Raw genomic sequence first — 15,011 nt, 5'->3', positions numbered from 1 at the left:
CGGGGCGATGTCTGCGCGCCGCGGAAAAGCGGGGCTGGTTCTCGGCTTGGTGCTGCTCGCCGCCCTGCTGGCCGCCGCGCGGGGGCTGCCCCTGCGGAGGGCGCGCGGCGGCGCCAGCGCCAAGGAGAGGAGCTCCAAGCTGGCGGAGGTAGGAGCCGCGGGGGCTGCGCCGGGGGGTGCCCGCGTCCCCGCACACGTGTGCGCCGCAGGCAGGGCGCTGCCTCGGCCGAGCTGCACGTCCCGGCACCGCTGGGCTGCGGCCCCGCGCCCCTGGCACCGGTCCCCGGGCAGCTCTTCTCCCCACCTGTGCGGCGGGGAGGGGGTGCTGCCTGCGGGTGCCACGGCTCTCCTTGCACGGATGGACGGACGTCGGTGGCGCTGGTGCCCTAGAGCGGAAGGAAACCGTGGGCAGCGCTTGAGAGACAGAGGAGGAGAGGGCTTTGGTTCCCTCTTAGTTTCTGGGAGGGAGTATTTAGGGGCCCGTTTGTCAGCCCCGCAAGATGTAGGATTGTCTGCGTTGCTGCCTTCCGTGTAGGCACCTGGGAAACAACTATGCTAGATGCCTCAAGACTGGAGCTAGCCGGAGTGATTCGATACAGGGGAATATATGTTGTCTCCAGAGGGGCAAAATCCTGTAGCAGAGAGAGGAGATCAAGGGGAGTTAGATCCCTGATTGGGTTACCAGGGTTTGCAGCTGGTCAGGAAATCCAGTGCTTCAGCACGGTGGCAGGAGGTGCAGCAGCCTTGCACTGAGGTGGGGCTCCTGGCAGCTGCAGGTACATGCCAGACTGTCGCGCTGCGCCTCGGTGCCCGCCCGGCGAGCTGGCACCAGGATGAAGCGGCGCTCTGGCGTCTGTAATCGCCATGCGGTGCACGGCGCCGCTGGCGCGGGGGGTGATCCCGGGGTGTAGGTTGCCCCTCTCTGTCCTCGTGGTGGCGGGAACTCAGTTGCTGGAGCTCCACGTGTTGTGACTTCCAAAGATTTATTAGAGCAGTTAAGATGATGGAAGAGAAGCCTTGGCTGTGCCCCTGCGGCTTTAAGATGGCAGTGACTAGTGAGGCTTGGAGGGCGTGGGATCAAAACCCATGGAAACCTGCTGTGCATGTGTCAGTGGGGAAAACCTAAGAGGAGCTGGAGCAAATCTCTAGTAATGCCAGAGAGAAGAGAAGGCTCTTTAATAAACAAGGAGGGAAACAAAATCCGCAGTGACTCCTCTATGGCTGAGCCAACCCAGCTGCCTCTTTAAACTAGCCTGTTAAGCAAAATGAAAAGCCGTGAGGAAACATAATGATGCTTAAAAAACGTATTTTGTAGCCATAGCTACCGATAAAAAGCAGGTAGGAGAGCTGCTTGGAAAAACTGGCTACCCCTAAACTAGTAAGTCTAGCTCAGATGCTGCTTAATAGAAATCAGTAGAAGCCAGGAGGAAAGATTTGAATTCTGAGGTATGGGTAGGATTGGCTGTGGTGTCCGGTGAACTCACTGGTAGTTCTTCCTGTAATAGGACGGAGAAATCCAGCTGTACCTGATTTCTTTTTTATTAGCATAGCATTAATATTTTTTTCTTAAAAAAAAAAAAGGAAGGGGAGTCTTAGTCAGCTGTTAGTCTGATCACATGAACTTCACACCTTAGTAAAATAATGGAAAATGGTGAGGATGAATCTGAAAGTACTTAGAAGGTAATTGAGCCAAGAACAAGAGACACTTTTATCAAGCCTAAATCATTTTGAGTGACTTGAGAATTTTTTTGATGAATTATAGTCCCCTTTTGGGTGAAAGGGGATTGCTTTAGGTGTATTGTGTATACGATTTCTTATAACACTTCTATACGTTGTCTTTCATGGAAAAATATTTTTATATAAATACATTTTTTTAAATAAACTTGTTTGAAATTAAATTTGAGATTATGGCAGTTATGTTGAAGCTTTAATAATCCATCAAAACTATATCAAACAAAAAAGATTCAACAATAAGCCCTCCTCAGAGTTTTAGGAGTCAAAAGGTGCTGCTTTTTAATTACCCATGGAACTTGGGCAGGGTGGAGGGGGTGCATCTTATCTTTTGAAGTCAGCTTAAGAGTTGTAGATATGACCCAGTATCATGTACTGTGGAAAATAAGTATCTATATTGTTTTCAGTCTTTAAAATGAGTGAATGCATTTATAGTTTCCTACATGTCTATACTTTCAATTTCTGTATGTGCAGAAAAGTTGATATTTAAATTATTTTTAGTTTACTTTAAGTAGTGGGCTAAGAGAGAATAGTTTCTTTTGGACTAGTTTATTCAAGTTAATAAACCAACTGGGAGATGAAAAAGCAAAAAAGCTTATTTTCCTCTTCTGATGTATTAATAGATATGTGGTTGAAAAAAAGATCTGTTAATTCTAAAATATTGACAGACTTGGGTCAGTTTTGCAAAATAAACTAGGTATCAAAAGATGCAGGGAGATGCCCATTGGTTTTTTCAGAAGTACTTACAAGATTTTAAATGGGAATTAGGCAGCTAACCTACTTCCGACATTTTTTAAAAGCCTACTAAACAAGAAACTGACATTTTCAGGGATCCCTATGCTTTTCCTTCTGGTCACCACAGGCTGAAATTCACTAACTACACTTAATATTTCCTTTGTTTAATAAATCAAGTAGATTTTTTCATAAATTTTGTTTTTGATTATGTACTGAATCCATATAAGGTAATATTGCGGAATTAAAGACAATTTAAAATATAGGATATGGTACATTTTATTTGAATTTCAGTTTACATCCAAATGTTGCATGACCCAAATCATGAGTAGAAATATCTAGTAAATAAGTATAACATTTGTCATTTCTATTTCAGGGGTGGCACAGGCAGCTTCTGTATATGGTACACTGCTGAATGCAGAGGGCTGGGCAACACTGACAAATAGGATAGGGAATAGAAAGAGCATCAGCCTGGGCAGGGAGCACAGGGCAGGCAGCAGGAAGCAGAGTGGCAGATTGAGTAAGGAAAAGAGATCAGAGCTGCATTTGGGGAGTGTGAGGCTAATTTTTGGCACACCTGCCAAAAAGGTTGGCCCCCTGTTTTCTAATTTAATCATTTACATTTAAAAGTGTAGACCTGGGTGTCCAGATACATGATGTTAAGCTCTATAGTTGCGTAAGTAAATTTGAATAGATGTAGTGAGTCCTTTGGACAGCTAAAATCAGCATCAAATGCAGTGGAAAGGCTTTATTTGGTTGCAAATCAGTATGGTTTTTGTTTGTTTTTTAACCATGTCTGATACACTGGAGCCCTGATCTGTGACTAAATCTCTTGGGTATCATGGGTACATAAACAAATAAGTAATACTGGTATTAATGTTTTAAAGGCTATGTCAGGCATTGAGAATGAACTTTTCTGTAGGGAAATAACTACAAAAGAGGAAATGCCAAACAGGATTAAAGTCAATGATTACAATGAAGTTTTCCTACTTCCTGATTTAAATCATGATTAAAATCAAAGATTTAATTCAATCCTCCCCTCTGTTCAAGTAGCTGGACAGATTGAGTTGTGAGGAAGGCTTAAAAGGTAGTTATGTAGCGCCCATGTAGCATTATCTGTAAGAGATGAACCTCAGAGGGTAAGGGAGGGACTGACTAGGGGGCTCTCAGCTGTTGTAGAATGACAGGAACCACAAGAAAATATAGGCCAAGAATGAAGAAAATGTCCTTACCGGAAATTGTAAGGAGACCAGAAATAATGGAAGCCCTGTTGCTTATGTCACTCAACCTGGCTTGGACTAAGCCTTACAGAGAACATCATGCCCAACACAGTCTTTCACTGGGCTCTGGGTGTGGATGGGCTAGGTAAGACCTAACTGGGCTCTCAGCTTAATTTCTGCCCCAAAGCTGTTCTTGCCCTTGGGAGAAGGTCCATGCCCTGGAAAGCCCTGTGTTTTTTCTTCTTCTCTCAGGTTTATAACTTGGGATTCTTGCATGAAAATAGTTTTACTTTCCTCAGAGCCCACCTGCTCCCACTCCTTGTTTCCAGCCTACAGCTGTCACTTCTCTCTTCCTGATGTTTGTCCTCATCTTTGTTGTCAGCAATAACTGATTGTGCTGTCACAGACAGTGGGTGAAGGCTTCAGGTTGGGGTACCCAGGCAATAAACCCAGGGAAGAAAGCCCTGTGGGCATTTGATGCCAGATGAGAGCTGGTCAGGTGTGAAGTGTGCTTCCCGGTGGTGGCTGCAGGCTGTGTCAGTAGCAGAGTCATTCTGCCTGCAGATGTGCTTTTTACCTTTTCATTTCTTCAGCAATTAAGCCTTCTTGTCTCCGGCTTTTGTCCTTGGCTGAGGTCAGATCTGTGGGTATGAAACGTGCAGTGAAGCATCATTCCTCTCTGAAAGGGGCTCTTTGTGCACAGGAAGGTACTTTACCCTTTGTAGCAAATTTCCTTTTGAGAAGTGCCAAATTATTTTAGTCAACACAGTTGAAAACCCTCCTGCCCTGGGGCTGAGTCAGGAGTAAAAACAAAGAGCAGCCGGGTGTGGGGAAGTCACTGGACCAAGGGGCTTCTTCCCTTTTCACTGGACACATAGGTCTGCTTGGTTTCTATTGTAAAAATCAAAGGGGTTCCTGTAAAAGGCACATGTAAGTGGAGGGGATTAGGCGTAAAACACTCAGCAGGGCATCCCCTCTTGGCTTCTTTAGAGAGGAGCCATTCTCAGGAGGGTAGGTGCTTCTGTCCCGTTGAAAGACTCTCTGGGGTAGCTCAGTGGTTCAAATCCAGCTGCAGGCCAGCAGTAACTGAAAGTTATTCTCATGGGGCAGCCATAGAATGAGTTGGGGTGAGCAGGAACTGTCTGGTTCTTAATGCACAAGTGTCCACGTTTAGAAAACTCTCCCCATGACTTATCAAATTCAACAGTTTCTTTAGGGAAGTAGGTGTGTGCTGAAACCATCCCCCCCCCCCCATTTTCCATTTTGTGCATTTTTGGGGGAGTCTTTTGTTTCTAGCCATGTCAGTAGCTGCCCTTCACTGTCCCTATGCTCTCCATTTAGCATGAGCACCTGCTAGCCTAGGACTAAGTGAACTCTTGGGAGCAGACTCACTGGATGGTTTTGAGAGGCAGGGCAGCAGCAGTCTGAACTGAGTGTCGGCATTGTAGTTGGTGCAGGGTGAAGCCTGCCTGTTTTCTTTAACATCTGAGATGTGTTTTGTTTGTCAACCTGGCTGGGCACTTTTCACCAACACTTATTAATGAAAAACGGCTCTGTGATAGAGCCAAATGTTTTTGGTGAAAAATTTCCAGTTTCATTAAAAAGTTTGGAGATTGAAGCCACAAAAAAGCGGGGGGAAGGAGTGTTCAGCAACTTTTTAATTGATTTTTTTTCTTTTTCTTTGTTTTTATATGAAAACCAGAAATTTTGTAAAGAAAAATGCAAACAGACAAAACTTCTATTTTTGCTGTTGAGTGTTCACAAGGTTGCGGGAGGGGAAAGAACCCTTGATGGATTATTGGCTACTTTTCAAGGACCAGCTGTAAAAATCAACCTGCATGGGTTGTTTTGCTGCTGTTCGGTTCTTGCAAGCTCCATGTGTCTCATGCAAGGATTCTCAACCAGGTTGCAAGAACACCCTGGGATGCCATGAGTTTCTTTTAAGGTTGCCACACGATATTAGCACTGTTAAGTGTCCAGATAGCTTGATGATCCACCTGATTCACAGGATAAATTGAGAGATTTCGAAGAGGAGTTCCGAGTGTCAAAAGCATTCTGGCCAGATGTGGTCTTTCTGAGTTCTCTGCAACAAAAGAATTGCTCTAGCATTTTTCTATAGTCAAAAAAACAAGTGAAAGCTAAGAGCTGGCATTTTAGGAAGAGTGCCTTGATACGAACGGTGGGTGCCCTGAGTTGCAAAAGGTGGAGAACCACTGCTCTGAATTACTGGGTCTCACTAAGGCTGTGTACACTACATCTGAGGCTCATACTTCCCTGTCCTGAGTGGTTCCTGGTGTGAAGGACAAACAGCACTTCCTGGGCAACAGATTGTTTTATTTAGTCTTTGGGAGAAGACAAAGCTTCAAAGGAAACAAAATACTGTAGATTTCCACTAAAGTATGGCTCTGTTCTGCTGGCCTCCCTACCTGATGTTGCAGAATGGCTGGATGAAGTCGGTCTGAACTGGGAAGAGGAGAGCTGTGGTCTGTGTGTTTGTTCTGGCTAGGGTGAGCTGACCTGAGGCTTTGTTTGGAGTAAGAAAGACTTAAGACCTGGAGTTAACTTGTGAACATGTGCTACAAGTAGTCAGTGTGCTAGAGGCAGTATCAAACAGACAGTTGCAAAAAAAAGTTTGTATTCTTAGACCAACATGGTTATAACCTGTATCCCTAAAACGTGTGCTATGGTGCACAATTGAAAATCCAGTGTAGAAAAGTGTGTCAGCCAGTATGGTGTGGCTGAGAGTGCATGCTGCTTTATCTACACCAGACTTTTCAAAGGCAGTAAGTAGTAAGCATGTGCTAGATGTCATGTGCCAACACCACATTTCTGAATCCTATACCAGACTCAGTCTAACGCTTTACAGAACTGAGTGCAGACAGGCTGGCGTAGGCTTTTAACACCTTGGAACTGGTTGTTTTGAAGCCTAGTAGGGGGCCGCAGGGTAGAGCACAAATGTTTGCGAAGTAGAGAGTGCAAACATGAACGTGGGGAGCAAGCAGCAGAAGGCCCCAGGGGTCATACAGTGAGGAGAAAAGAGTGTTTCAAACTCTCCTAATTATCCCTGCTGTGCCATTACCTTGCCTTCCCTTCTCTTCCTCCTGTGTTGGTTGTTACCCAGTTCTCTCTCATTGCAGCAAAGCCTGAGAGCTGGTGTTAACTCCGCTTTGCTTCTTTTACTGTGTTAATAAATAGCACTCCCCCCTCTTCCCCTCTGTCTTCAGTTGCAGGTTCCCAGGGCACAAGCAGCCTCCTTGCTAATAACCTAGAAGACACCAGGTGCAGAGCTGTGAGTAATGTCTTCAGTGCAATGAGATTTTGCACAGATGTCTTAAGCTCACATCTGCTCTCCCACCCCTTTTCTGTCCTCCTCCCTGCCTGTTCCCAGAGGGGCTCCCAGAGAGGCTCTAGTGGTATTACAGAGCTAAGCTGGCTGCTCCTTAAATGCAGAACACCTGGAAGCTTATGGAAGGAAGCAGGCGGTTCTCCTCTCCCAGGGTGTAAGTGGGGTGATGTGTGGGATTCTTGGATGGATCTTGATGTTGGGATGTGCTGCCCAGCTGGAAAGGGGGTGGCAGCATTGTGGTGTTCGCAGCTGCACTTCACCATCAAATCACTGCAGTGAATTGTGGGGAGGGTTTACCTCCTTCCCTCTCTTCCCTGCACAACTAAAGGCTTACACTTGGTGAACACAAGTTTGTGACTTTGAAATGCTCACTGTTCTAAGTTTCTCTGCATTCAGAAAGCAAGTTAACTGCAAGCATTCCTGAGGAGAGAAGCCGTTAAGAGGCTGGAACCCCTCTAACCTCCATTATAACGTTGTTTTAAAGGGAAACTCCTTCTACAAGGGAAGGGAGCTTGTGGGGGAAATGAGGTCTTATGGGCAGCGTTAATTTCCCCAGTGATATGTCCGTTACATCCTTTTGCATTTACTTCTGCCTGGTTTTCTTTGCATCTGTAAGTAATGTTTCAGGGGACCAGATGAGTGAGTGAGCCCTAAAATAGGGGAAGGGTGCTATTAAAAAGGGGGGTTGCAAAATTGTCTATGAATAGAAATGCTTTTGTTCTGTTATTTTGACATATATGAGAGACAGAATCAAAAGTTTAGCAGAAAATATGAAGTCTCTCTTGCTACCTCCCTGCAGTCCTGGTCCGTAGCTGATTTGACCTGGTACAACTGGGAGTGGTACAGGGCAGGGAACAGGCTGTCTCCTAGGGATTCTCTAGGTTGTAGTCTCTGAAATAAATTACAGCAATTCCTAGGGCTCCCCTAACTTACAGTTTCCTGCTAGTGGCACTCCTGGATTCAGAATAGCTGGAGCATTGTGCACTCTAGCCACATGCCTTTCTAGTCCCTGGCAAATCCCACCCCAGAGGCTCCAGAGCTGTTCTGATAGCCCTGTTCTTCCTGGGGGAGCCTCCTGTATCCAAGAGGGATTCCTTTATGCTTCTTTCTACCAGCTTCATGGCTGTACTGATGATAGGATCTGTGGCTGGGGCCATGCATAGCCAGAACAGGGTTTTGTCTGTGAAGCATTTGGCACGTTCTGGGCATGATATAATAAAGTGTAAAATATCAATGGTAAGTCCTGCTGGGAGGGATGGTGTTTTATTTATATTTCTTACTTTACAAATAACAATTCAGCCTCCCAAACTGCATGTGAAACAACTTGGGATTAATCTCTCCATTTTGTATCTAGAGCTCAGAGGTGGAAAATGACTTGCTCCAAGTCGCAAAGGGGATCAGAGATTGTGCAGGAGCAAGGGAATCAAGGAAAGTGGGTTCTTTTTTGGGTCTCTGCCACAGATTTTTCTTGGTGATCTTAAGCAGGTCACATAACCCCTACTATCCTAAGTTTTCCCTGTGTAAAATGCAGGGTAAGGATTAATTCATTGCTTTTCGGGAGGCATTTGGATATTGTTGGGTTGTTCTAGAATTCTACAACTAAATTAAATGCATGTAAAAAAAATTATATATAAGGAGCCACTGACAACTCCTACTTAAGCCAGAGGTGTAACAAGCAGTTTCTGTGCCCCAGATGGTGGCTGAGAAAGCAGCAGCCACTGCCATTCTTGTAGCCCTTCAGAATTGGTGACCAGGGCTGATGTCCTGCTCACCCTTCCTCCCCCAGCCCAATCAGGGTTTAGACCCTGCACTGCTAGGAAGTTGTAAAAGCTCACTCTCTAACTGGGGAGACCCCACAGCACATGCAAAGCTTAATGCAGCTATACATCCCTCCTGAGCCTTGGACTGAAGGCCAAACCAAAGGGAAGTAATGGGTGAGCAGGTCATCACTTAGAGAGGGTAAGTAATGCTGGGCGCCATTTTGGCTGGAGGCATAGCGGAGTAGCTCTATGCCTTGGGCAGCTTCAGGACACAGGGAGAGCACTGTTCCCCCCACTACAGGCAGCACCTGGGTCTGCTGCCCTAGTTACTCTCCCTCAGTTATGCTTTTGCCCTCTGGAGCTGGGTGTATGTGGGAAGGCATAAAGATGACTGCAGCTTTCTGAGACTTTAACCTGTTGCTTCTGGTCCTTCACTGGCCAACTAAACTTGAAGCAACCCTAGGAAAGCATCCTTGAAAGAGCTTCATTTAATCTCAGGTGGTGGAGCCTGGTCCCTGAGGACTTAACCATTCCCAAAACAATGGGGATCTGAAGAACAAAGCTGCATCCCAGTGACCCTGTCACATTCACATCAGTCTGGGGCAGTGGGGTAATCTTCCTGAGAACAGTTCTGATAGATCATGGGATGTCAGGGAAGTCACCAATACAGACTGGGCGCTCCTGTCAACAGGGGGTGGTTCCAGTGTAAATAACACTTGCCCATGAGAGGATGAGGTACCCTGGTAGCAATCCTGCTCTCCCCACTGCAAGGTGGGGAGAGGCTGGGTGACTCCCATGGTTTCTTTCTGTGCGGAGTGGAGAATTGTTGTGAATAAAGCTAGCCGCAGCAGTCAGTTCCCTGAAACAGATTTGGACTTAATGTGCCTAAGAATAGATAGACACATCAAATATTTTTATGTGCTCTCAGTTCTCCTTCAAACAGTGTCAAACCTGCAACTGTAAAAGTGATGGCTCTGTGGGTAGCCTTGTCCCTTGGCCTTGTGCTTCCCCTCCTGCCGCATCCCCTTAGCACCCGCAGAACCTGGCTCCAGAAGGCCAGCATACAACCAAGGGAGGAGCAGGCTGGATTCCCAGTCTGAGCTGAATTTTCAACTCCTTTCTCATTGTGGGTTTTGCTCATGCTGGGAAGTGTCTGTGGCTTGTAGTTTATGACATTTGATGGTAGCTCATGGGAGGCTGGGGTTACAAAACTCATTGCTGCCACTGAGGGATGAGTCTGCAGCTTGGCCCCATTACTGGCTTTTCCCAGTGCATCCAAAGTCATACATTTGGGTCAGGGCAGCAGAAATACCTCACATTCTATTGCCTGCTGTGCTGTCCCCTCATTATTCTTATTGCAACACATTGCAGCAGATTAAGGGGCTGGAAAGATTCTTTGATCTGCTTTCTCTTTTTTCTTTCCTTGGAGAAAAAAAAAAAACACAATCCAGACAGCTTTGCGTGGGCTATGAACCATCATGCACGCATGCACGTACGTACGTGTGTGTGTGTGTGTGTGTGTGTGTGTAGGAAGGGCACTTGTTTTGCTTTATTTTTTCTTTTATTTTTTCCTTTTCTTTCCATAAGCTGAAATGCTAAAGCAGGGGCAGCTGCTGGGGGATATGGTGGACAAGCTAACAAATGTATATCATTAGCTGGAACAAGTTAATGGTTATTAAAGTACATGGGCTTTATAGCTGGAACAAGTTAACAGCAACTCAGTCTGATGCATTAAGAGCTTATGTGTGTTACAGCTTGACTCTGTTAACAGAAAACATGTGCCCAAGCAACAGAATGTGCCAGAGAGAACGTTGGTAGGCATGTTTATCTCTCGGTGAAGGAGACCTGGCTGTATGTAGCTGGTGCTGTGTACTCTAATGGTAGGAGTCCACAAGCCAGATGAATGGCATAGGGCTGGCCCCACAAGCTGGATCAAACCCATAAACCCCTCCACCCCCCTACATGCTGTATCTGGCATATGCAGTGCCCTCTCCAACCAGTCCAGGACTGCAGGGCTGATCCAGGACAAGCGCCACATGTGGGGCCTGTTCCCACCAGTCAGGGACCCAGTGGGAGGAAGCCCAGCGTCCCTGGCATTTGGCTACTGCTGTGGGAACAAGCTGCAGCGTCAGGCTTCTTCCCAAAGTACTGCTAGGACTTCACTGCTGCTGCTTTTGCTCAGGTGCTTGGCAGCCAAGCAAAGGTGAGCCATGGTGCTGGAGCTCCAGCAGCACCATGGGAAGAAGCCCGCTGTCACAGACACTAACCTGTTGCCACAGGAACAAGCGTGGTGTCAGACTTATTCCTGCGGTACTTCTGGGGCTCCTGCAGTACTGTGGCTCTTGCCCAGGCACTTGCCTGCCACTGCGGGAAATTCTCCAACCCAGATGAGCCAACTCCATGGGTCATGTATCTGATGTCCTGAGGCTACATAATGTTGTAACTTAACTATGAGCAGAGTCAGTATTACCGTGTCACTTTACAGTTTGGGAAGCTGAAGGCAGATCTGACTTGCCCAAGTTCCCAGTGTTAGCTAGCTGTTCTATGCTCAGACTGCTCTGTTGAGGGGAATATAATGATACAGAAAGAAGATAGTCCATGAGCGGCTGAGATCTCTGACACTTAACAGGACAAGATCTTGATGATCTTTTAGTAGGCTCACAAGGGGAGCACTTGCCAAACCAAAGTTGCTACCTCCTGAAAGTGGAAATTTGCCAACCAAACCTCCAAAAAGTCATTAGGTTTTGCTAGGGACACTTTCTAAAGTCATAAAAAAATTACTGGACCGTTTCCAAGCATCACACATGATACAGTGATATAGGACCTGGATCTAGTGACAAAATTGCTAGGTTGGCAACACTGAAGCATATCTCAAGTCGTCTTACTGTTTGCTTATTATAGTTTAGATCTGTGGTTCTCAGCCTTTTTAGACTAAAGGCACTCCTTGATAGATTCAAGGCATCCCTTGGAAAATGCCAGCCCTCCCCCCTGCTTTTTTTTTTTTTTTTAACTATTGACTTATCCAAGCAGTTTTTCAGTTTTAAAGGACTCAGAAAGACCACAGCAGGTCAGAATGATTTTAACATTCTGGATTCCTGTCTGCAGTGTCTGGGTTCATCTTATGATCTAGCCAACTGCCCATCAAGAATGACCGGGGGGAGGAGAGCAGCGGAGGACACTGTGTCACTTCCCCCCCACTGTGCTTCAGGCCGTAACCCCCCTCCCCTTCCAGCTCCCATCCTGCCCCTGTTCCCCACCGTCTCCCCTCCATGCCAGCTGTTGTGGGGGGAGCACTGACCCCTGGCTCCAAGGAGCAGACTGGGGGGGAGCGGGGGAGCGAGGCAAGTGCTGCTGGCCTGGCCCCCCCCCCCCATCACCTCTGTGATGCCAGCGCTCCAGTCCTGTCCTCCCCCTCTGGCCTCACCCCTGTCCCCTCCAGTGCCTCACTCCCCACTGTCATGATGGTGCTCTGCTGTCTGTCCATTTGTGTAGGGCACTTTGATTGGCTGACAAGACAGCCAATCAGAGTGCAAATAAAGCATTACAGACAGACTGACTTAGGCTTTTATAATATTAAAGTCACGTTTGCTCACCTAACAGTGCCAACATTGTGCAGCACCCTGAAGAACCTCTGAAAGAATCTCAAGGCACCCTGGGAACCACGGCACCCTGCTTGAGAATTGCTAGTTTAGAGCGGGGTGCTCAGCCTTCAGCCCATGGTAGCTGGGCAGCAGTGAAACTGTCATGCAGTAGGGTCCAGCCATGCCTAGGACATTGCTGTGCAGTGGGATCAGAGCCAGGCCTGCCCACTGTGTATTTGGATTGAACCAGGCTTCTCCCTTAACCCCCCCCCCCCAAACTTCTGGACTGGGGCCCCCAGCCATCTAGATCAGGGCCAGCTTTCTCTCTGTCTGTCCCTCATGCATCTAGATTAAGGCTACTCAGCCCCTCCCTGCTTCATGCATCCAGATCAGGTCTGGGCTCCACCCCAGTGTATCTGGATTGGGGCCATTCTGCCCCTGCCCCAGTGTGTTCAGATTGGGGCTGCTCTGCCCTATGCGCCAGCCCCCCCCCCGCCCGCCCCACTTCTGGATCAGAGCTGGGTTGCTCCCCTGTCTCTCCACCTGTCTGGACCCAGGGGCCCGTCTACCCTGCACCTGTGCTGATCAGATCAGTGTTGGTGTGCATACTGCCTGCCCTTCCCCCAAGGCCAAATGGGTCCCTACCACACCTATACTGCCTGTCTGGCCCACAGAGTGAAAAGGCCGGTCACCACTGACTGGGAGGTGGCAATTATGTTACTCAGCATGCACAAGGGCACGAGCTGTCCGGACTGTGCACGGCTGTGCCTGGCGTCAGCAGTTCAAATCCTGTGGTCCACGTTAGCCAGCCATGGGCCTTGGCCTGCGGTGCCCTGCAACCAGGGGGAGCCCAGCGCACCCACCTGTGACTGCCACGGAAGCAATGCCCTGTGCAGGGGGTTGGGCCAGGCCGGGTGCTTACATGGGATCTGGAGCCGGGCCCACAAAGAAGCTGGCAGCCCCTTCTGCCAGGACTGCGGGTAGGAAGGGTGCAAGGCCTGGACACGTGGGGCATTTCAAGTGAAAGCAGAGACAGGAGTGGGGAGCAAAGGGCAACAACAGGGGCTCCAAGCGGGGATGGAGGCCCAGGCTGAGGCCCCTGAGTGACAGCAGGGCAGCCTTCCTGTCCCTCAACTGCTCACATCTCCAGGCAGACCTCCACTGGTCTGGTCTGCTGGCTAGTACTCCCATACCCCTCCAAGGAGCCAGTGGACCACACCAGTGGAGGTCTGCCTGGAGACGTGAGCAGTTGAGGGACAGGAAAGCTGCCCTGCTGTCACTCGGGGGGCCCCAGCCTGGGCCTCCTTTGTGGTCAGGTAGATGGTCAGACCCTGGGTGATATCTAGGCCAAGGCCTGGGGGCAGGAACAGCTGGGGTGCTCACAGCTCATGGTGCCAGGGGAAGGAAGACATGGGCTTGTGCTTAGTTGCATTGGTGGTGATGGCCTGTGCTGGGGAGACATGCCAGAAAGCAGATGAAATGTGCAACAAGAGGGTGAAGACCAGTCGGAAACAGAGACTAGAGGTGGCGTTGTGGAGCTATGGCCCAAGCCATGGGAACAAATCTCGGGTACCACTGACAAGTGCAAACAGCGGGTAATAAAATCAAAGGGGGTTGGACTCGGTGATCTTTCAAGGTTCCTTCCAGCCCTTAATTTCTATGATTTCTTTGATTCACTGGTTTAGATCATGGCTCCCAAAGGCTGCAATCAGGGTGGTACCTCTTTTTATGTTAGATAGTGTTCAGATACCTACACAGGCAGAAAATGATATGGAAAAAAGTCTCATGCTTTAAAAAAAAAAAAAGATTTTTAGTGTGTGCTTTGATAATTCATACCTGGGTTCTTTGCTTGATATGTGTTACATGACACACTGATAAGAGCCCAGGTGAGTGAGATGCACTGAGTGCCTGAGGGTGAGAGCGAGCTTGTGGGAAACAACTGGTGAAAAACTTGCACAGAATTTCAAATGAATGAGTGGGTGGAAGGAATATAATATGTTTGTTGCTTGTTTTTGCATACTTTTAAAATATTAGCATATTTTAAAATTGAGTTTAATGATTTTATCAGAAGCAATTACACTATGGGAACTTGTTTAAAAAGCAGCAGTGATTTAATAACTAGCTTATTGGGATAGCTCAGTGGGATACTGAGAAACAACCAGGAAGGCTTTGTTGAGAGGACCACATGCTTAACAAACCTGGTGTCCTTTTATGACCAGGTAACTAACCAGCTGGACATGGGACAGGAGCTGGGCTTCATATACCTAGATTTCAGCAAGGCCTTTGATATTGTCTCTCATGAAATCCTCTCAATTTAAGTTGGAGAGTACTGGCCTAGATCAGGCTACAGTGAGGTGGGTTAGCAACTGGCTCAGTGGCTGATCCCAGCAAGTGGTAATTGATGGGGTGGCCTCATCCTGGAGCGCTGTCTCCAGTGGTGTCCCCCAGGGATCAGTGTTTGTACCTGTGCTCTTTTACTTCTTTATCAATGACCTGGATGAGAGAGTGAAAAGTGCAATGAGTAAGTTTTAAGATGATACCAAGCTGTAGGGACAAGCAGGCACATCCAAGGACAGGACATGGATCCAGGACAATCTTGACAGGCTGGTCCTATGGTCTGAATGCAGTCAGATGAGATTCA

At 47.7% G+C, this 15,011-nt stretch overlaps 1 protein-coding gene across 2 annotated transcripts in view; it reads left to right on the top strand.

Annotated features, from left to right (window-relative positions):
• Nucleotides 1-6: 6 nt before the first annotated feature.
• The window catches only part of ISM2 (isthmin 2), a 30,854-nt gene continuing 15,849 nt past the window's right edge, over nucleotides 7-15,011 (top strand). For both annotated transcript variants that reach the window (XM_019552081.1, XM_019552080.1), the window contains exon 1: nucleotides 7-148. In XM_019552081.1, coding sequence (XP_019407626.1) covers nucleotides 8-148 — 141 coding nt within the window. In that variant the 5' untranslated portion in view covers nucleotide 7. The remainder of the gene's footprint in view (nucleotides 149-15,011) is intronic.

Source organism: Crocodylus porosus, unplaced genomic scaffold (assembly GCF_001723895.1).
Source record: "Crocodylus porosus isolate Cpor-Errol unplaced genomic scaffold, CroPor_comp1, whole genome shotgun sequence".
Classification (NCBI taxonomy): Eukaryota; Metazoa; Chordata; order Crocodylia; family Crocodylidae; genus Crocodylus; species Crocodylus porosus.
The sequence above is the reverse complement of the archived record's forward strand: the minus strand, read 5'-3'. Positions and strand labels throughout refer to the sequence as shown.